The 14,938-nt window shown below is 40.0% G+C and overlaps 1 protein-coding gene across 1 annotated transcript in view; it reads right to left on the reverse strand.

Moving 5' to 3' along the window:
• ATOSA (atos homolog A) overlaps positions 1–14,602 on the reverse strand; it is a 36,296-nt gene extending 21,694 nt beyond the window's left edge. The window contains exon 1 of the mRNA XM_075208020.1: positions 13,666–14,602. Within this exon, the coding sequence (XP_075064121.1) occupies positions 13,666–13,711 (46 nt within the window). The 5' untranslated portion in view covers positions 13,712–14,602. The remainder of the gene's footprint in view (positions 1–13,665) is intronic.
• Between the last annotated feature and the right edge of the window lie 336 nt (positions 14,603–14,938).

Genomic DNA, 14,938 nt, shown 5'->3' on the forward strand with positions numbered 1-14,938 from the left:
TCCTCTGCAACTCTGTTATAAACATGAAGTATTTACTTCCTACTTCTTTAAAGACGACTTAAACTTGAACAACCTTTGGACAGGGTCCTGATGGTATGAGTTACTATGACATCACTAGTCCTGTTCTTGTGTATATCAACACAGAGCATTTCCGTGCAGCAAGTCTGCAAAGTGGTCACTCAGACTGCCTGCCCAGTTAGAGAAGCAGCTCCCTCTAACAGTGGAACCTACTTCAGAGGAGAAAAAGAGCATAGTGGACATATTTAGGCAAGAATAAACATTCTGCTTATTTTATGTATTATAACCAACTATGTTATTATCATCATCATCATCCAGATATCAACACTGGTTATCAGGAACAGCTGGTAGTTTATGTTTGCACCATCTATGGCTACAAAACTTGGTGGTGTAGTTAAGGGATTGGGCAAAGATGTGAAGCACCAGAAGAGAGTACTTTTTTTTTTTTTTTTTTAAGCAGAAATGGGAAAACAAAGATATAAGTATTCTCATTAGAATGATGAACAACATTTTTAGACAAGGTGTCCTTATATTGCCACCCTTTTATTTCTCCCAAAAATATTTTTCTAACAACTAGGTTATAGAAACACTTATTTAGGGTCATCTACCATATGGATGCATACAATTATTAGAACTCCTCTATACTCAAGATTGCAGATAAAGTACAATTCAGATGTAAGCTTCATTGCGTTTGTCACCAGAGGGCACTGCCACTGTTACAGGAAGAGAAAGGAGGAGATCCGTGAACTTGCTGTATTGTTGCGTTTTGCTCCGGTAGTCATGCTGTTCCTGCAGAGATTACAGAGATGCTTCTTACACTGCTTGTTCACAAGCCTTAGGAAGTAGACAGAACAAGTATTTAGACTGTGAAAGAAAATAGAGACACTCGCAGTGTAGTAAAAGTAGATGGGGTGCAGGGGTGATCTGTAAAAATAACCGAACCGCATCCAGCTCCAGATTCCACCTTTTTCTACAGCAGGACAGAAACTGGCCTATGTGTGGAAATACAACAAATTCAAAAAGGCAAAGGTGTCGTCAGGTGTATTTCAGAAGGTGAAACAGCAACAGGACTTCACAGAGCTTCATACTGATGGTGACGGTGTACGACCATTCAAACATCATTTATACCATGTTTAGAAATACCCACAGCAAATCAAGAAACAGATCAACATGTGAAAGCAAACAAGCTGGTTTCAATTCCAGAAAACAGTTTTCAGAAGTTCATGAAGATGTTTATAATGAAGACTCCTAAGCAGCAGAAACTGCAGATCCTACTTATTATTTACATAAAAGCTCCATTTTACAATATTGATTGTGGGTTTTGAGCAAATTCTAGATTACATTATTAGCAACAGTAAGAAAATAATGTATATATTTGTTTCATTTCCATAAAGGACCAGACACTTCACTTAGCAAACAGGGCTGTTTATGACTACCTTAGGGACAGAATGTGGCTTATCCACAGGTGGCATGTTATGATTACTGAAACCATGGCTAATGGGTCATTCAATAGAGAAGACAAACGTAATTTCCAATCATTTGGTTAATCTGATCTGCATATAGAATTTGTTAACTAGAAATTACCTAAATGTATTAACTTCAGATGAGGAGGCTATTGAAGGAAACAATACATTTGAGCAGGAAGTCAGGAGTGCATGCGAATACTGATTCACCCACAGAACAATCCCTGGGGCATAGGATGGGGAACATGCTGCCACTAGAGCACAGGATACTACAGTCCTCCGGATCTTTAAACGGTCACACATTTAGGCCCCATGAGAACTTTATACTCTGTAACCAGAGAGCAGCTCCTGATTACCTTTCAGTTGTTTATTTGTTGTATGTACTGGTGAACTCATTGTTATGCAGTACACATACCTAGTTACTTATCTGTTGTATTCTAGCTACCATGCTGTTTTAGGATATTGGAGGGGAGGGGGGGGGTTGGGGTGTTTTTTTCTGCTTTGGACAAACCCAGTTTTTTTTACCCGATTTTAACAAAATAAAAAGTTTATACACAAACATCACAGCACTGTGGTCATGCACCCTCTTACCAATATGTCCGATAAAACAAAAAAGTGTGGCGTATTAATATCTGAGGCTATTCATCCAATTTCACCTTCAGTAACATCTCTAATCCTGCTAAGTAACCAACACAGAACAGTGTTTACACTCCAGTTCCATCTAGTTTGCTTAATCACATACAAAGTATGACCACTTCCTCATGTCCTAACATTACATCTAATAGCATGTGAATATTGCAGCTTAGTGATCAGAGTCTATGCAGCAACATTAAAAATAAAATCTACATAAAGAGTTAACGTGTGTTTATTTTCTTTTTACAATATAATAGGGCTATAAAGGGTAGATAACAAGTAGACTCCCATACAGCAAACATCTAACACAAAACAGAAGTGTTGCAGCTGGTGGACTACAGATCAGTCCACATAAAATTCTAAGGACCTCTATTTTAATATTCTGGATATCTCAGAGGAGATGGGGGCGATTTCCTTTTTTTAAAAAAATAAATAAGTTTACTAATAAGGATTGTCCAACAAAGCATACTCGTCATATGGAACAAGAATGTGTGCTATTTAGAACACATTTAAAATGTGTGCTGAGCTACTTTTTGCATATATTTACTTTTGGACAGTTTGTTCTTTGAGAAAGTCAATACTTTCTCAAATGAACTTCTACTTCTGTTTCTCTACTGAATGAGATCTGGCAGCCTATGTACTTTATAGTACTAGCAAATCATTGGCAGACAAAAAAAAGCCCCCCACTAACATTTGTCATAGTTCACCTCTACCTATCTTTAGCTACTGCTTTTGCATAAGAAGTGGTGTTCTGGTGGAAACCCGCTGTGAAATAGTCTAAGGCACCATTTGGCTCTGTTGGCTGTGGGTTTTTTTCCTCTCACTTTATTTAGTTACGATTCACCTGTCTGCTGGAAAGGAAACAGGAATCCTACATAAATAACACAAGTTTCCAGTACTGCACAATAGTACTTGTCCTAAGAGAAGAATTGCAGCTGTATTGTTAATGGAAATTACAGAAAGAGTCATCACTAAAACCGGCAAAATAACACGCCCTGCTGTAAGGCCATAAGGTGGCAGACTACATATATTAGATGGTCAGAAACTGTTGGCAGCAGTGATCTTTTGGTGGGATTGATGACTGCAACAGTAATAATATCCATGGGAGTCAATAGACTATTTTTTCAGTTTTAATTGTTTTACTCTGTACATAGATGTGCAGGGAAAAAAAAAAAAAAAAAACATTTAAAAAATTCTGTAGAAGTCTTCTTGGGAAATACAAGTTACTCTTTGGGGCCAATTCAATTAGCCTTAAAGGTTCCAGTAGTAACCACGGGGTTACATTATAGTGTATTGTAGGTAATGATCTTTCATCACAACTCATAGGGGTAAATGTATCAAAGTCCGTTTTTTTCATCTCGCGGGAGATCAGCGTCTCTGCAGCTAAAATTTAAAGGGGCGATGTCTTGTAAAGGCAAACTTGAAACATTTACCCCATAGTGTGCCAGCAAAAGTTAGCAAAGTGTTCATTACCATAATTGCCGGCAATGTGCACAGAAACATAGCTGTGAGGTTACAACAGGACCCAATGGCTAATTGAATTGGCCTATGTATCAAAGAATTTGTCCAAAAGTTGTTGCTTGGTAAAGCCAAGCAAATTGTATAGGACTGTAGCAACTAGGGGCACTGTTCAGTTGGAGACTACAAATGATCTACTTCCTTTCTGCCAAGCAAGCAGTAACTGGTATATCCAAATCACATTAAATGAATACTATTTCCAAAACAAACCAAAATATAACTGGTCGCATAAGACCCAGCTTTAAATATTCCTTTCCTTTTATATAAAAGTATAACGGAGGTCATTTACTACATACATGCCTACTCTCCCGGAATTTCCGGGAGCCCTGCTGGACACGTAGGCAAATCTCCTGTATCCTAAAAAATGCCGAAAATCAGGGCATTGAACATTGAATATCATGGTGGGGCATAACCGTGTCATTAAGCCCCTCCTCCTCGCTTTTCAATACTGTGCTTTTCGTCATTTTATAGTGGGGTGGAGCTATGGTGACGCAAAGCCGTCACCATGGCTCCCGTCACATGACCTGTCCTCTAGGATCTCCCGGAGGACAGTAAATCATACTTGTCAATTTTGTGACTAAGAGCACCAAGCGTTTTACAGGACATCTTTGTTGTGGCCTTCCCAGCACACATCAAGGCACATGTCTTCCCTCAACAACCTAATAGTGTGTTCCAACCTCTTACCATGTTAATACCACCCCTTTTTTAAAACAATAAGATTATCTGCTTTCCTAGTACAATGCTGCTTACTTTAGTCTCATTTATGACTTGAATTAATCAGAGTGAGGGGACATTAGGGTTTACTGTATTATATGTGGCAATTGTCTGGGTGAAGCCATTTATCACAATGCTCAGAATCTGCCTGGAAACGTGCTCATCTGCTAAAGTGCAACTGGAGGTACAAAACAGGTCCCAGTGAAAGTATAGCCTGAGACCCAAATTCCAAGTCCCTTTTGCGGCCTCCATGTGGCAAGGAACGTCCCCAAAGAGTGCGCCCTCTTCACCTGTATCTCCCTATGCAAGAAGGAAGCTTGTTTATGCACTGCTTAATAATATAAAGTGCATTGGTGTATCTAATCTCTAATTTACCAAGTATGCCTTCACGCCAACCAGCTTTCCTTCTGTCTGTACCAATCTTCATCCACCTCACAAACTCTGCCATCTTGCTCGGTCTTATGAGAACCCAGAGGTGCTTTTGCACTGCAGAAACAACATTTTGCACTTCATAAGCGATATATATCTATGTGAATGAAAAGGGGCATCTACATGTTCTCAGCCTGCTTAAAACAGTCCATGCAGTAAGAGGGCTGTAACGATGCCACACTGCCATCGGGAGACCCTGGCAAACTACAGTTTACATTTTTCTACACTAACCTTTTGAACTTACCTTCCAAGACCAAAACTTTTAGTTTTGTGCATTTTTAAGAGTGAACAGAAGAGAGAAATATAAAAAAAAAAAAAAAAAAAAAAAAAAAGACTGAACAGTATTTTCAAGCAATAATCTTAATATTTAGAAACATGCAGAAAACAGAACTACTGTGTAATTTACCATATAAAATTCTATATAAGTGTGTGTGTAAAGTAAGTGCTATGTATTTCACCTTTAAAGATCAATGCACAGGTCAATGACAAGCGACTGGAAATTCTACTTGTAGCATCACTTTAGTCTGTAAGCTCCTGGTGCAGACATTCAACACATAGGGCTAGATTTACTAAGCTGCGGGTTGGAAAAAGTGGGGATGTTGCCTATAGCAACCAATCAGATTCTAGCTGTCATTTTGTAGAAGGTATTAAATAAATGAATGCTAGAATCTGATTGGTTGCTATAGGCAACATCCCCACTTTTTCAAACTCGCAGCTTAGTAAATCTAGCCCATAGCGTTTCAATGTGGTCATGTTACAATCATTAGTCTGTTCAGTGCTGTGGAATACATTGGTGCTACATAAAAAAAATAATAAACGTCAAGTGATGTACACTTCCTATACAGTACACAGAAAATGTGCTTTATTGCAGATTTAGTTGTCCAACTACTAGACATATCTGGCAGCCTAAAGCATTTTGCTGCCCCTGGATCTCAATGGCCTTTATGGAAGATGAATTAATAGGATCAAGCCATAAATGTGGTGTACTAGGTCAGTGATGGTAAACTGCACGATATTACATTGTTTGCTTACTGTACACCAACAGAAATATGAAATAGAATTGTATTAAATCCAAAGAATGGGGTGAATCAGAATTGTAACAGAAACCAGTCAGTCATTTTCAAAGCACACACGAAAGTCACAAGATACATTGATTTCCAAACTCCTATAAAGAGCTAGAACACATATTTAACCCTCTAGTACATAAAGAGTTAAGAAAGTCAATCAGACAAAGAAGAGATCACCTCTCTTTCCTAGTGTCTATTTATTACACACCTTTGTTATGCAGCCCTTAGTTTCCATAGTACACAACACTGTGGAAGAACAAGTGTCCTGCTGTAACTGGCTATTGAAGCATTATCTGAAAGATCCAGATGCAGCTTGGGGAACATTTTCAGCAAGTGCTGCTCTAAGGCATTTGCCTTTCACAAAGGAGGTAAAGAAAAGAATGTGCATAGCAACAGAATCTGCAATATGATTGGCCAGGACTTATCCTTAAACCCTCCTTGGCTATAAAGAGTCTTCTATGGTTTCCGGCTGCTTAGGCAGTCAGTGTGGTGTTTGTATTTCTCCTCCTGTGAACTCTGGATTTTGTTTCCCTTTAAGATTCGAAGGAACGAATAAGAGTTTCTGCTGTTATAGCACAGAAGCAGATAAAAAAAAATATATATATATATATATATATATATATATATATATATTTAAGCAAACAGTAAAAGGTAATTTATAAAGTGAAAGACCACAGTGCATAAGACTTTCTTAAATAATATATTTACATGCATTGCTTGGTAACTGTAAATCCCTTCAATATTCATTACAAATAATTATTTTATAGCAGTTAGTGTCACTCTACATAACATTAAAGCTGCAGCAACCAGTATGTACATGCTCTTAGCCTACGGGCCATTATGATCATCATCCCAGAAGTCTTCCATTACTGTTACACATTTACAGAAATAGGTGTTATTTTATAACACTGGTCGCCTAATTGAAAAAGGTCAGGCTTCGGCCAATAGTCATTTTCCAACCCGACATACCAACATGTCCAAAAATGAACCCATGATTTTTGGAAAGATATTCACGCTGGTCAGGTCAAGCATATAATTTCCTTCCCTTATGTTAGCATTACAAAAGCCTTGTAAAGGCCATTGTCCATTGTTTGGTCAAGCCATAAGATGGATTTAGATCCAGCATTATGTTTTGCCTTTTGCTAGGATTTCTAATTTAATATATCTAACCAGAGTACACGATTATTTGTTCATCTTTAGAATTGTGATTCAGGTTTAATTTCCTTTCTTATTTGTTTCAGTTATTGAACGATTCATACGCAGCATTAATCTGGTTGCAGCTTACATTACCGATCTATGTAAATGCAAACACAACTTAATGACATTCAAGTGGCAAGTCAAATGTGTAGGGTAAAATGGAAGTTATTTTCTTATTGTATGAAGTATAAGTGGGAAGGGCCAAAATCACAAGTTGGTTGGTGTAACAAAATGAAAAGCAAACCAATACCCTCAATATTCTATTATTACTAACAAAATATACTAACATATGATGCTGTAAACACCAGTTTAACATTCTTGGGGAATTTATGGAAAACCCAATTTCCAAATAACTCCCGATAATGGAGCTTGCACTGAGTAATATGCATAAATATGTTAATATGTTGCAGCATTAAAAGGGTAAACCCACCCTTACTTGATAGTGCTTTAAACAAATCTGCTGACAACATACAGCAAATGGGGTGGGGAACTGTATAGAGCCACACCCATTACTGAAGCCAACAGCTGTGTCTGTCGATAGAGCTATAGTACAGTACTATAGACAGCTTTGCAGTACGCTCATTTCCCCTACAGCGAGCAAGATTAAGAGCAGTCAGGTAATAGGAGGGGCCCCAATCTGCTATATGTGGGAGCAGAGTTTATTAAAGATCAATCAAATAAAAGGAGGAGGTATCCTTTAGCTGGGCCGCTTCATCAGTTATCCAAAACATCTGAATGAACCCAATAAATGAATAAAGGAAAGGTGCTTTTCTAAATTTATAGTGTCAGATGTCTTTAAAGGTTTTACTGACATTTTTAGCATAGTGCGGGGAAGCAAAAGGCTTATAAATATGCCTTTTGCAAAACATTATTCAGAATTAGCAACTGTATCCTAAAAGTAGAAGTTTTTTGTTTGTTTTTTTTTAGAAAACTTGGTTTGGGCTAATGCTGGTTCTCAAATCTTCCAGTTCAGCAGCGTCAGATTTATGATCTGGTTCATGTTAAAGCAAAGTAAGAGTTTGGGATTAAGACTGAAATCCTAACACTGAGGTTAATATGCTAAGACTCATTGTAAGTGCTAACTCTTTAAAACAAGGGGTCTCTTGTCTTAGAAGGCCAGGAGGCGAGAGGCCTCACCAATCCAAACGGCAATGGTGGCCCCCCATCTCCTGGTGGGCCGAGGGCCTATGCCCCTTCTGCCGCTTTCTTAAAAATGGCCCTGATGCAAATGCTGACCTTGTCAATTACACACAATGTGCTTAAATGTTGCTATCTTTCTGTACAGATCCTGCTAAGCACAAAATCAAATTGTAACATCGGTCAAAATCAGTGACCTACTGGCTGCTGCTGTACATTTCAGCTATTGACGTCACAAAGAAACAAATTATCTATTGGCACAGACAGAACTTTGGTAATCTAGAAGCAGGACAGTGAACAAATTTACATGAAGCTGTTACACACTTTGCTTGCAAAGTCAAGTCAGGAACCTTTTATATAGAAGTTTAAAAAGCATTTCAAGCAATGTGTCCTTAGTTAGAGGAACGCTGCATCTACTAACGTTCACCACCTAATCCTGTATACACTTATTATTGAAAATCCTTGAAGATCAAAACAGGAGGCCTGTGTTATTTTCAGCAGATGCATGTTAAATATGCAGGGTGATAGAAAACAAACAAAAACAAGTTTAGAATTACCTCCAAGTAGGGGGAGGAAGTATTTTGTGCAGCTAGTGTGTCCTGGATGTGGCATTAATCACACAAGCAATCAGCAAACTAAAGAGCTACAAATAAAGAATAATAAAAAAAAAATGAAAGTATTTAGCTTAACTGGACATCCCTTTAAAAAGATCTCTATTTAAAAAGTGAAATTTCAATAAAGAACCCCATCCTCCAGCTAGTAAAACCACGATATTCTTATGCCTAGGGTCCCTGCAGCTCATCCATTTGTCTGTGATGCAATGTCAAATAGATCCTCGATTATTGATGCAGTGAAAACCCTGGCAAAGCATCATGAAACTACAGATATTAGCTATGAACCGTTTCTCCAAACCATGGGGGTCCCATGAATCTCACAGTTTTGCTACATCAGGAAGGGTGGTTTCTTGCAGATATAAAAAAAATTGTGGTTGAGTTCTTCTGTAAGCTGCCCACACACATTGCAATCTGAACGTTTGGCACAGATGCCAACTAACCAGGTCACTGAGCAAATTGTACAAATCTTTTTCTGGAGCTTTGCTGATCAAATCAGATTTTGCCCAAATTGGATAGGTTATTGTGTGCGGGTGATTTTAATCTTAAGGGTCATTCAGACTTACACTCTTTAATGCTAATTTTATGTGGTGCAGATAGCTTTATCCATAATGGAAATAGAGTTGCCTGCAGAAATTTAAAGGTAAAATAGTCGGTCAATGCATCCAAGATTTCCCAGTTATCAAAATGCCTGCCTGAAACAAACACCACCCACTAAAAACAGTAAAATTATAAATATCTATTAGAATGAGTATGTAATATAATTGTACTGGTTTTAGAACAATTTATATTAAATTGAATACTGATATAAGTAATATGCCTCATTCAAAAGGTACTGCTGTACATATGACTCACTATAGAACAAGGACTAGATGTTTAGATTAGAGGCTGTGGCAAGAACCCTCTTATCTTCTTTTTGTAAGTATGTTTCTATTATATGTTTAATTTCTCTCCATTTTTGGTTTTGTACAGAACTGTGGAAAGTTATTACATAAAAGGAAAAAAAAAATTCTAATGTCTGTTGCTATTGTGCTTTATAAAAAAACACAAGACCTCTGATTAGAGGAAGTATGGTGGCCTCAAAGTTAAATAATGAGTATTAAAGTGTTTGTGTTATTTCAGAGATTAGCTTTAAAAAGCAAAAAAAAAGTAAATGATTCTATCCCTATGCATCCAATAGTCATTAAAAGAGATCTGCATCTATTTTGGAACTAGCAGGTGACCTGCAATGTGAATGAGTGACCGCTGGAATTGTTGCGGTTGAAGGTAAGTTTTCCTCTAATATCAACTTTTAAAGCAGTGGTGCGCAACATGCAGCCAGAAAGGCCAACTCTCAGCCAGAGAGACAGGTATATGCAGAGAGGTTCTATACAAAATTACTACTCGTATCTGCATTGTACCGGGTCCCACTGTGGCTGCAAGATCTGTCAGGAATCAGAATTACAGAGCTTTACTCTGACTCAGTGCCAGACTGTGTTATTATGAAGCCTATTCTCACAAGTGAAACATTAAGTCCTGCTGCCTGAGGGGCAGGTAAGTAATATGCAGGGGAATGTGTTGCTACAGAGGAAGGGGGGAGACAAATGTGTGTTATTACAGAGGTGAGGAAGGCAAAATGTGTTACAGGGGAGGGGCATGACTCACTACTGATATAACCACACCCACCATGTAGGATGGCCACTCCCCCTCTAGTGACACAATGCTGCTTTGTGGCAGTGCAGATACACATCTCTGTCCCCATGGGGACTTTCTAACAATGTCGAGTGGAGTGGTCTCACTGCAAATTGGCTCTGCCAAGTATGTTACATGTTTAAGCAAATTAAGTTACATTTCATTGCAGCCCCTTCAAAAGGAATACTATGTTCCAATGTGCCCCTAGGACAGGGGTAGGCAACCTGCGGCTCTCCAGGTGTTGTGAAACTACAAGTCCCAGCATGCTTTGCCAGTAGATAACCAGCAAATAGGTGGCAAGGCATGCTGGCATTTGTAGTTTCACAAACACCTGGAGAGCCTACCCCTGCCCTAGGATAACAAACAAAACAAGACACGAAAAAAACAAAAACAAAACAAAAGGTGTACACCCCTGCTCTACAGAGATAAAGATTTAAGAGACAGCTTTTCAGAAGGTTTCATATGAAATCTTGGAATAAATTACAAACACATTTTCGCTTTCAAAAAGCTCCACTCCGACTCCTGGTCATATCAATAGGGAGCAAACTTAGGTTTGTATTACTACCAAGAAGAGGTAGGCCAGACTGAAATAACAAAACACTCTCCGACCACTGCCTGAAATAGGCCATAATTATTAGGTCAAGAAGTTTACATGTTCTGGTCATATTACCATGAATATTTATAGACCTACACTATTTATAAGCTACTCTAAATAAGTCTAGAGGAAACGCTAGGCGGTTTCACCACCATACCAGAAAAAAAGCTGCATTCAAAGTCAGACATACAATATACAACTTACCTTGTTTTTGTTAGGCATCACAGCCTACTAAAAATAAACTACATGTACAACAATGTTAACCACAACTAAACACTAATCCATTTAAATATCAGATACGCAATAAATTATATGGTGACATGCAACAGATATTCAATGGCTTATAATGCAATAAATGTAATGGAATGAAAATAAATAAAAGTAAATTGTTCCTTAAAGATCTGGTTGTGAATGGTGAAAATGTGGGACATGAAACATTTGCACAGGTAAATCTGCTAAACAACTAGAACAAGACTTAAAAACAAACAATTTAATTTCTCACACTGGTGAAGGAAAAAAAAAAACACACACCACAGGACCTATTGTGCAAGCCTTATTGTTGTTTCAGTGACTCTGCTGACAAATAGAGACTTAACCAAACTCTGTGGAGGTCATTTGTTTTTATGGCTATATAAAGACCATTTTATTTTCTATTGTCACACAAGACACTCCAATGTAGATCTAAGCAGCTGGGTTATTTATGGATCATGAGATTGTGTTGATACACAACTTTTAACTCCTGTAATGTGATCTACAGTCGACACTCAAGACAAACTTGCTTTTGTACAGATCAGCTGCTCCTCAGAATACTACACAACCTGCCAGCTCAGCTATTCATTTGCTTAACTCTTAGTTGCATGCAGTCTCAATCTGAAGTAACCAGACACCCTATGAAGAAAAGCTTTACTGTTCTGTAGAACCTGGAGCTCATCTGACACAGCAGCCACAGGGAGAATTAACAAAACTAATCATTACAGTGTGTCCCCAAAATTAAAGTCGGACTAATCCACAACAATCTAGCTGTAAATTTGGACAGCTTTGTTCTCATACACAAGAAAAATAGACAAATACAACTCACTTAGCAGTATAAGGCTTCTAGCAACAATGTACTTAAGGCCTCACCAAAAGAATTCAAAACAGTCTTTAATTCTAAATTTATATAAGCAAATAAAAATATTTAATTCAAAATGTCTTTGAACAAACAAACAAAGAAAAACAACAAACAAAAAAATGGAGTCACATTTCAAATCCTAGTGTTGATTAACGCATGACCTAAATACATTTGGTTTAAGTACAGAGAGCAGACAAATAACTACAAGGCACATAATTTACAAGACAAAGACAATTAAGATGGCTACATAGTGCTTTGTTAAACAATACTGCATTGAAATGGTAAAATAAATATTTCAGGCAAGACAGCTTTAAACATTTGTAAAGCCCCCCCTCCCGGAAATTATTAAGAACCCAGCAAGTCTAATGTAACAGATATGCTACTAGAACTGTACATTGCAATGTAAATAATATGCAACAATTAACATGCTCTATGATTGAAATTTCTACATATTTGGGATTCAAATGTTATAATTCCAAATACATTTGACCTCACAGCAGGAGTTTAATCCTGTTCAAGGAAAGGAAGATAATCTCTTTTCACCCCTGAGCACCTGAAAACACATATCTACCTTTTTCTAATAAATCAGCAGACATTATTGCAGGTGTCTAGGGAACCAGTGTCAATGAAAATAAAGACACAAAAGAAACACGATTCACCCAATCATGTTATGGTTGGTTAGAATGACTGTAGATACATGGAAGCAGTATCAGAAATACCAGATCTGATTTCCAGACGGCAGAACAGACATCTCACCAATACAACAAAAAAAAAAAAAAAAAAGAGAAAGACTACCTAGACAATACGTACAGGATGATGTATGCCCATCACCCACTCGCGGATACCATGGAGCTACGTCTCCATAGGGCAGGTTTATACGTTTACTATTAATATTTTGCTGCCCAGCTGAATGACAACATATTAAGAAACAAACACAGAAACTGATTCACGTGAACGATTTGAATCCCAACTACTACATACCAGACACAGGCTGACGAGACATGGGGGTGGGGGGCTTCTGTGCTGTAGCTATGGGGGGCTTCTGTGCTGTAAATATAGGTGGGGGGTTTCTGTGCTGTAGCTATGGGGGGGCTTCTGTGCTGTACATATAGGTGGGGGGCTTCTGTGCTGTAGCTATAGGGGGCTTCTGTGCTGTAAATATAGGTGGGGGGCTTCTGTGCTGTAGCTATGGGGGGCTTCTGTGCTGTAAATATAGATGGGGGGCTTCTGTGCTGTAGCTATGGGGGGCTTCTGTGCTGTAAATATAGATGGGGGGCTTCTGTGCTGTAGCTATGGGGGGCTTCTGTGCTGTAAATATAGGTGGGGGGCTTCTGTGCTGTAGCTATGGGGGGGGGTTCTGTGCTGCAAATATAGGTGGGGGGCTTCTGTGCTGTACATATAGGTGGGGAGATCCTGTGTTGCTGGTATGGGGGGGGGGGGGGTACTTCTAGACATCACCTTTATATTATTAGATTTATATTATTTCCACAAATCCTGTTACCTCTGTCAGGCTTCATCCTGTCGTCGGTCTCACAGGAAGATCTCATGAGCGGCTGTGTCCTCACTGGGAGACGACTGTGTTATGAATACCCCCACACACCGAGCAAGGGAAAACAAGTGTCCTGCCTGCACATCGGCCCCCAGCTAGCAGCTCTCCACATACAGACACCTGGCTGCCCGGGGTAATGGAACAATCCCCGCACAATCTGCCCTCTCCTGGCAGGCTATTTATAAACTGCGGGCAGCTCTCACCATCATCACACACAGGAGACAAGGAGGGAAGCCCGCGGGCTGTGTGATGAGCGGGTGAGTCACCCAGATAGGGTCACACAGCCACGTCTGGTCAGTGCCATGCACACAGCTGATTGCTGCCTCCTCCCCTCCCCCCGCCAGGTCACAGCTGACACATTGTCACTCCAGTTAATCAATATGCGATCAGCAAGGTCGCAGCCGCCGCGGAGATCAATAGGGTGGCTGGAGGCTGGATGTGCCCTCCGATCTAGTGACCCGCTGTCTCCCGTCTGATTAACACCTAACTGACTGACCGTGCGTCCCCCACCAGCGCTAATCCCACTGCCATCCTCCCTCTCCTCGTCATACCCCCTCCCGCTACATGTAACCGAGGCTCTGCCACACGCCTTCCCAGGGCTCGATCCGTTGCACCATCTCCCCTCCTCGGTACCGTGGGGTCCCCTTCTGTCCTCCTCTCCCCCTGGCCTCACTGCGCACGACGACCGCCCGAACCATCAGAGCCCCGCTGGGACATGAGAAGTTGGGGAGTATTCGGGAGGCTGCACTCATCAACGTGGTAAGGCGTTAATGGCTAAAGGTCTGTCCCGGCCCCAGTACGGAGCGCTGCACGGCTACCTCACTGCTGTCACCCGGGTGACCCCCACCTCCCTCTTCACTGTCACAACACTGTCTATACTGCGGCCCGACGGGTCACGTGTCCCAACAACAGCCAATCCCCCGTCGTCACTTCCTCTGGCACTTGAGACGCAGCCGAGATCCTGTTGCCGTAGTAACGGGGCCGTGAGAACCTTCAGGTGTCGGTGCCGAGCTGCTCTCCTGCAAGGGTTAATATGGTAGATGCGGGTGATGAGGGTCACTCTGGCCCTACTCCTGTATTAGCTGAAGACGTTACTGCTGGATGCAACGCAATGAAAGGGAGTCTGTGTATAACAGCAAGGGGGTAGGGGCTGTCTGGCAAATGTAACCCTCGGAAGACTATTAGGTTATTTAAACTGAGATTCAGGTAGCCCAGTGACCCGCCT

Source organism: Mixophyes fleayi, chromosome 4 (assembly GCF_038048845.1).
Source record: "Mixophyes fleayi isolate aMixFle1 chromosome 4, aMixFle1.hap1, whole genome shotgun sequence".
NCBI classification, from domain to species: domain Eukaryota; kingdom Metazoa; phylum Chordata; class Amphibia; order Anura; family Limnodynastidae; genus Mixophyes; species Mixophyes fleayi.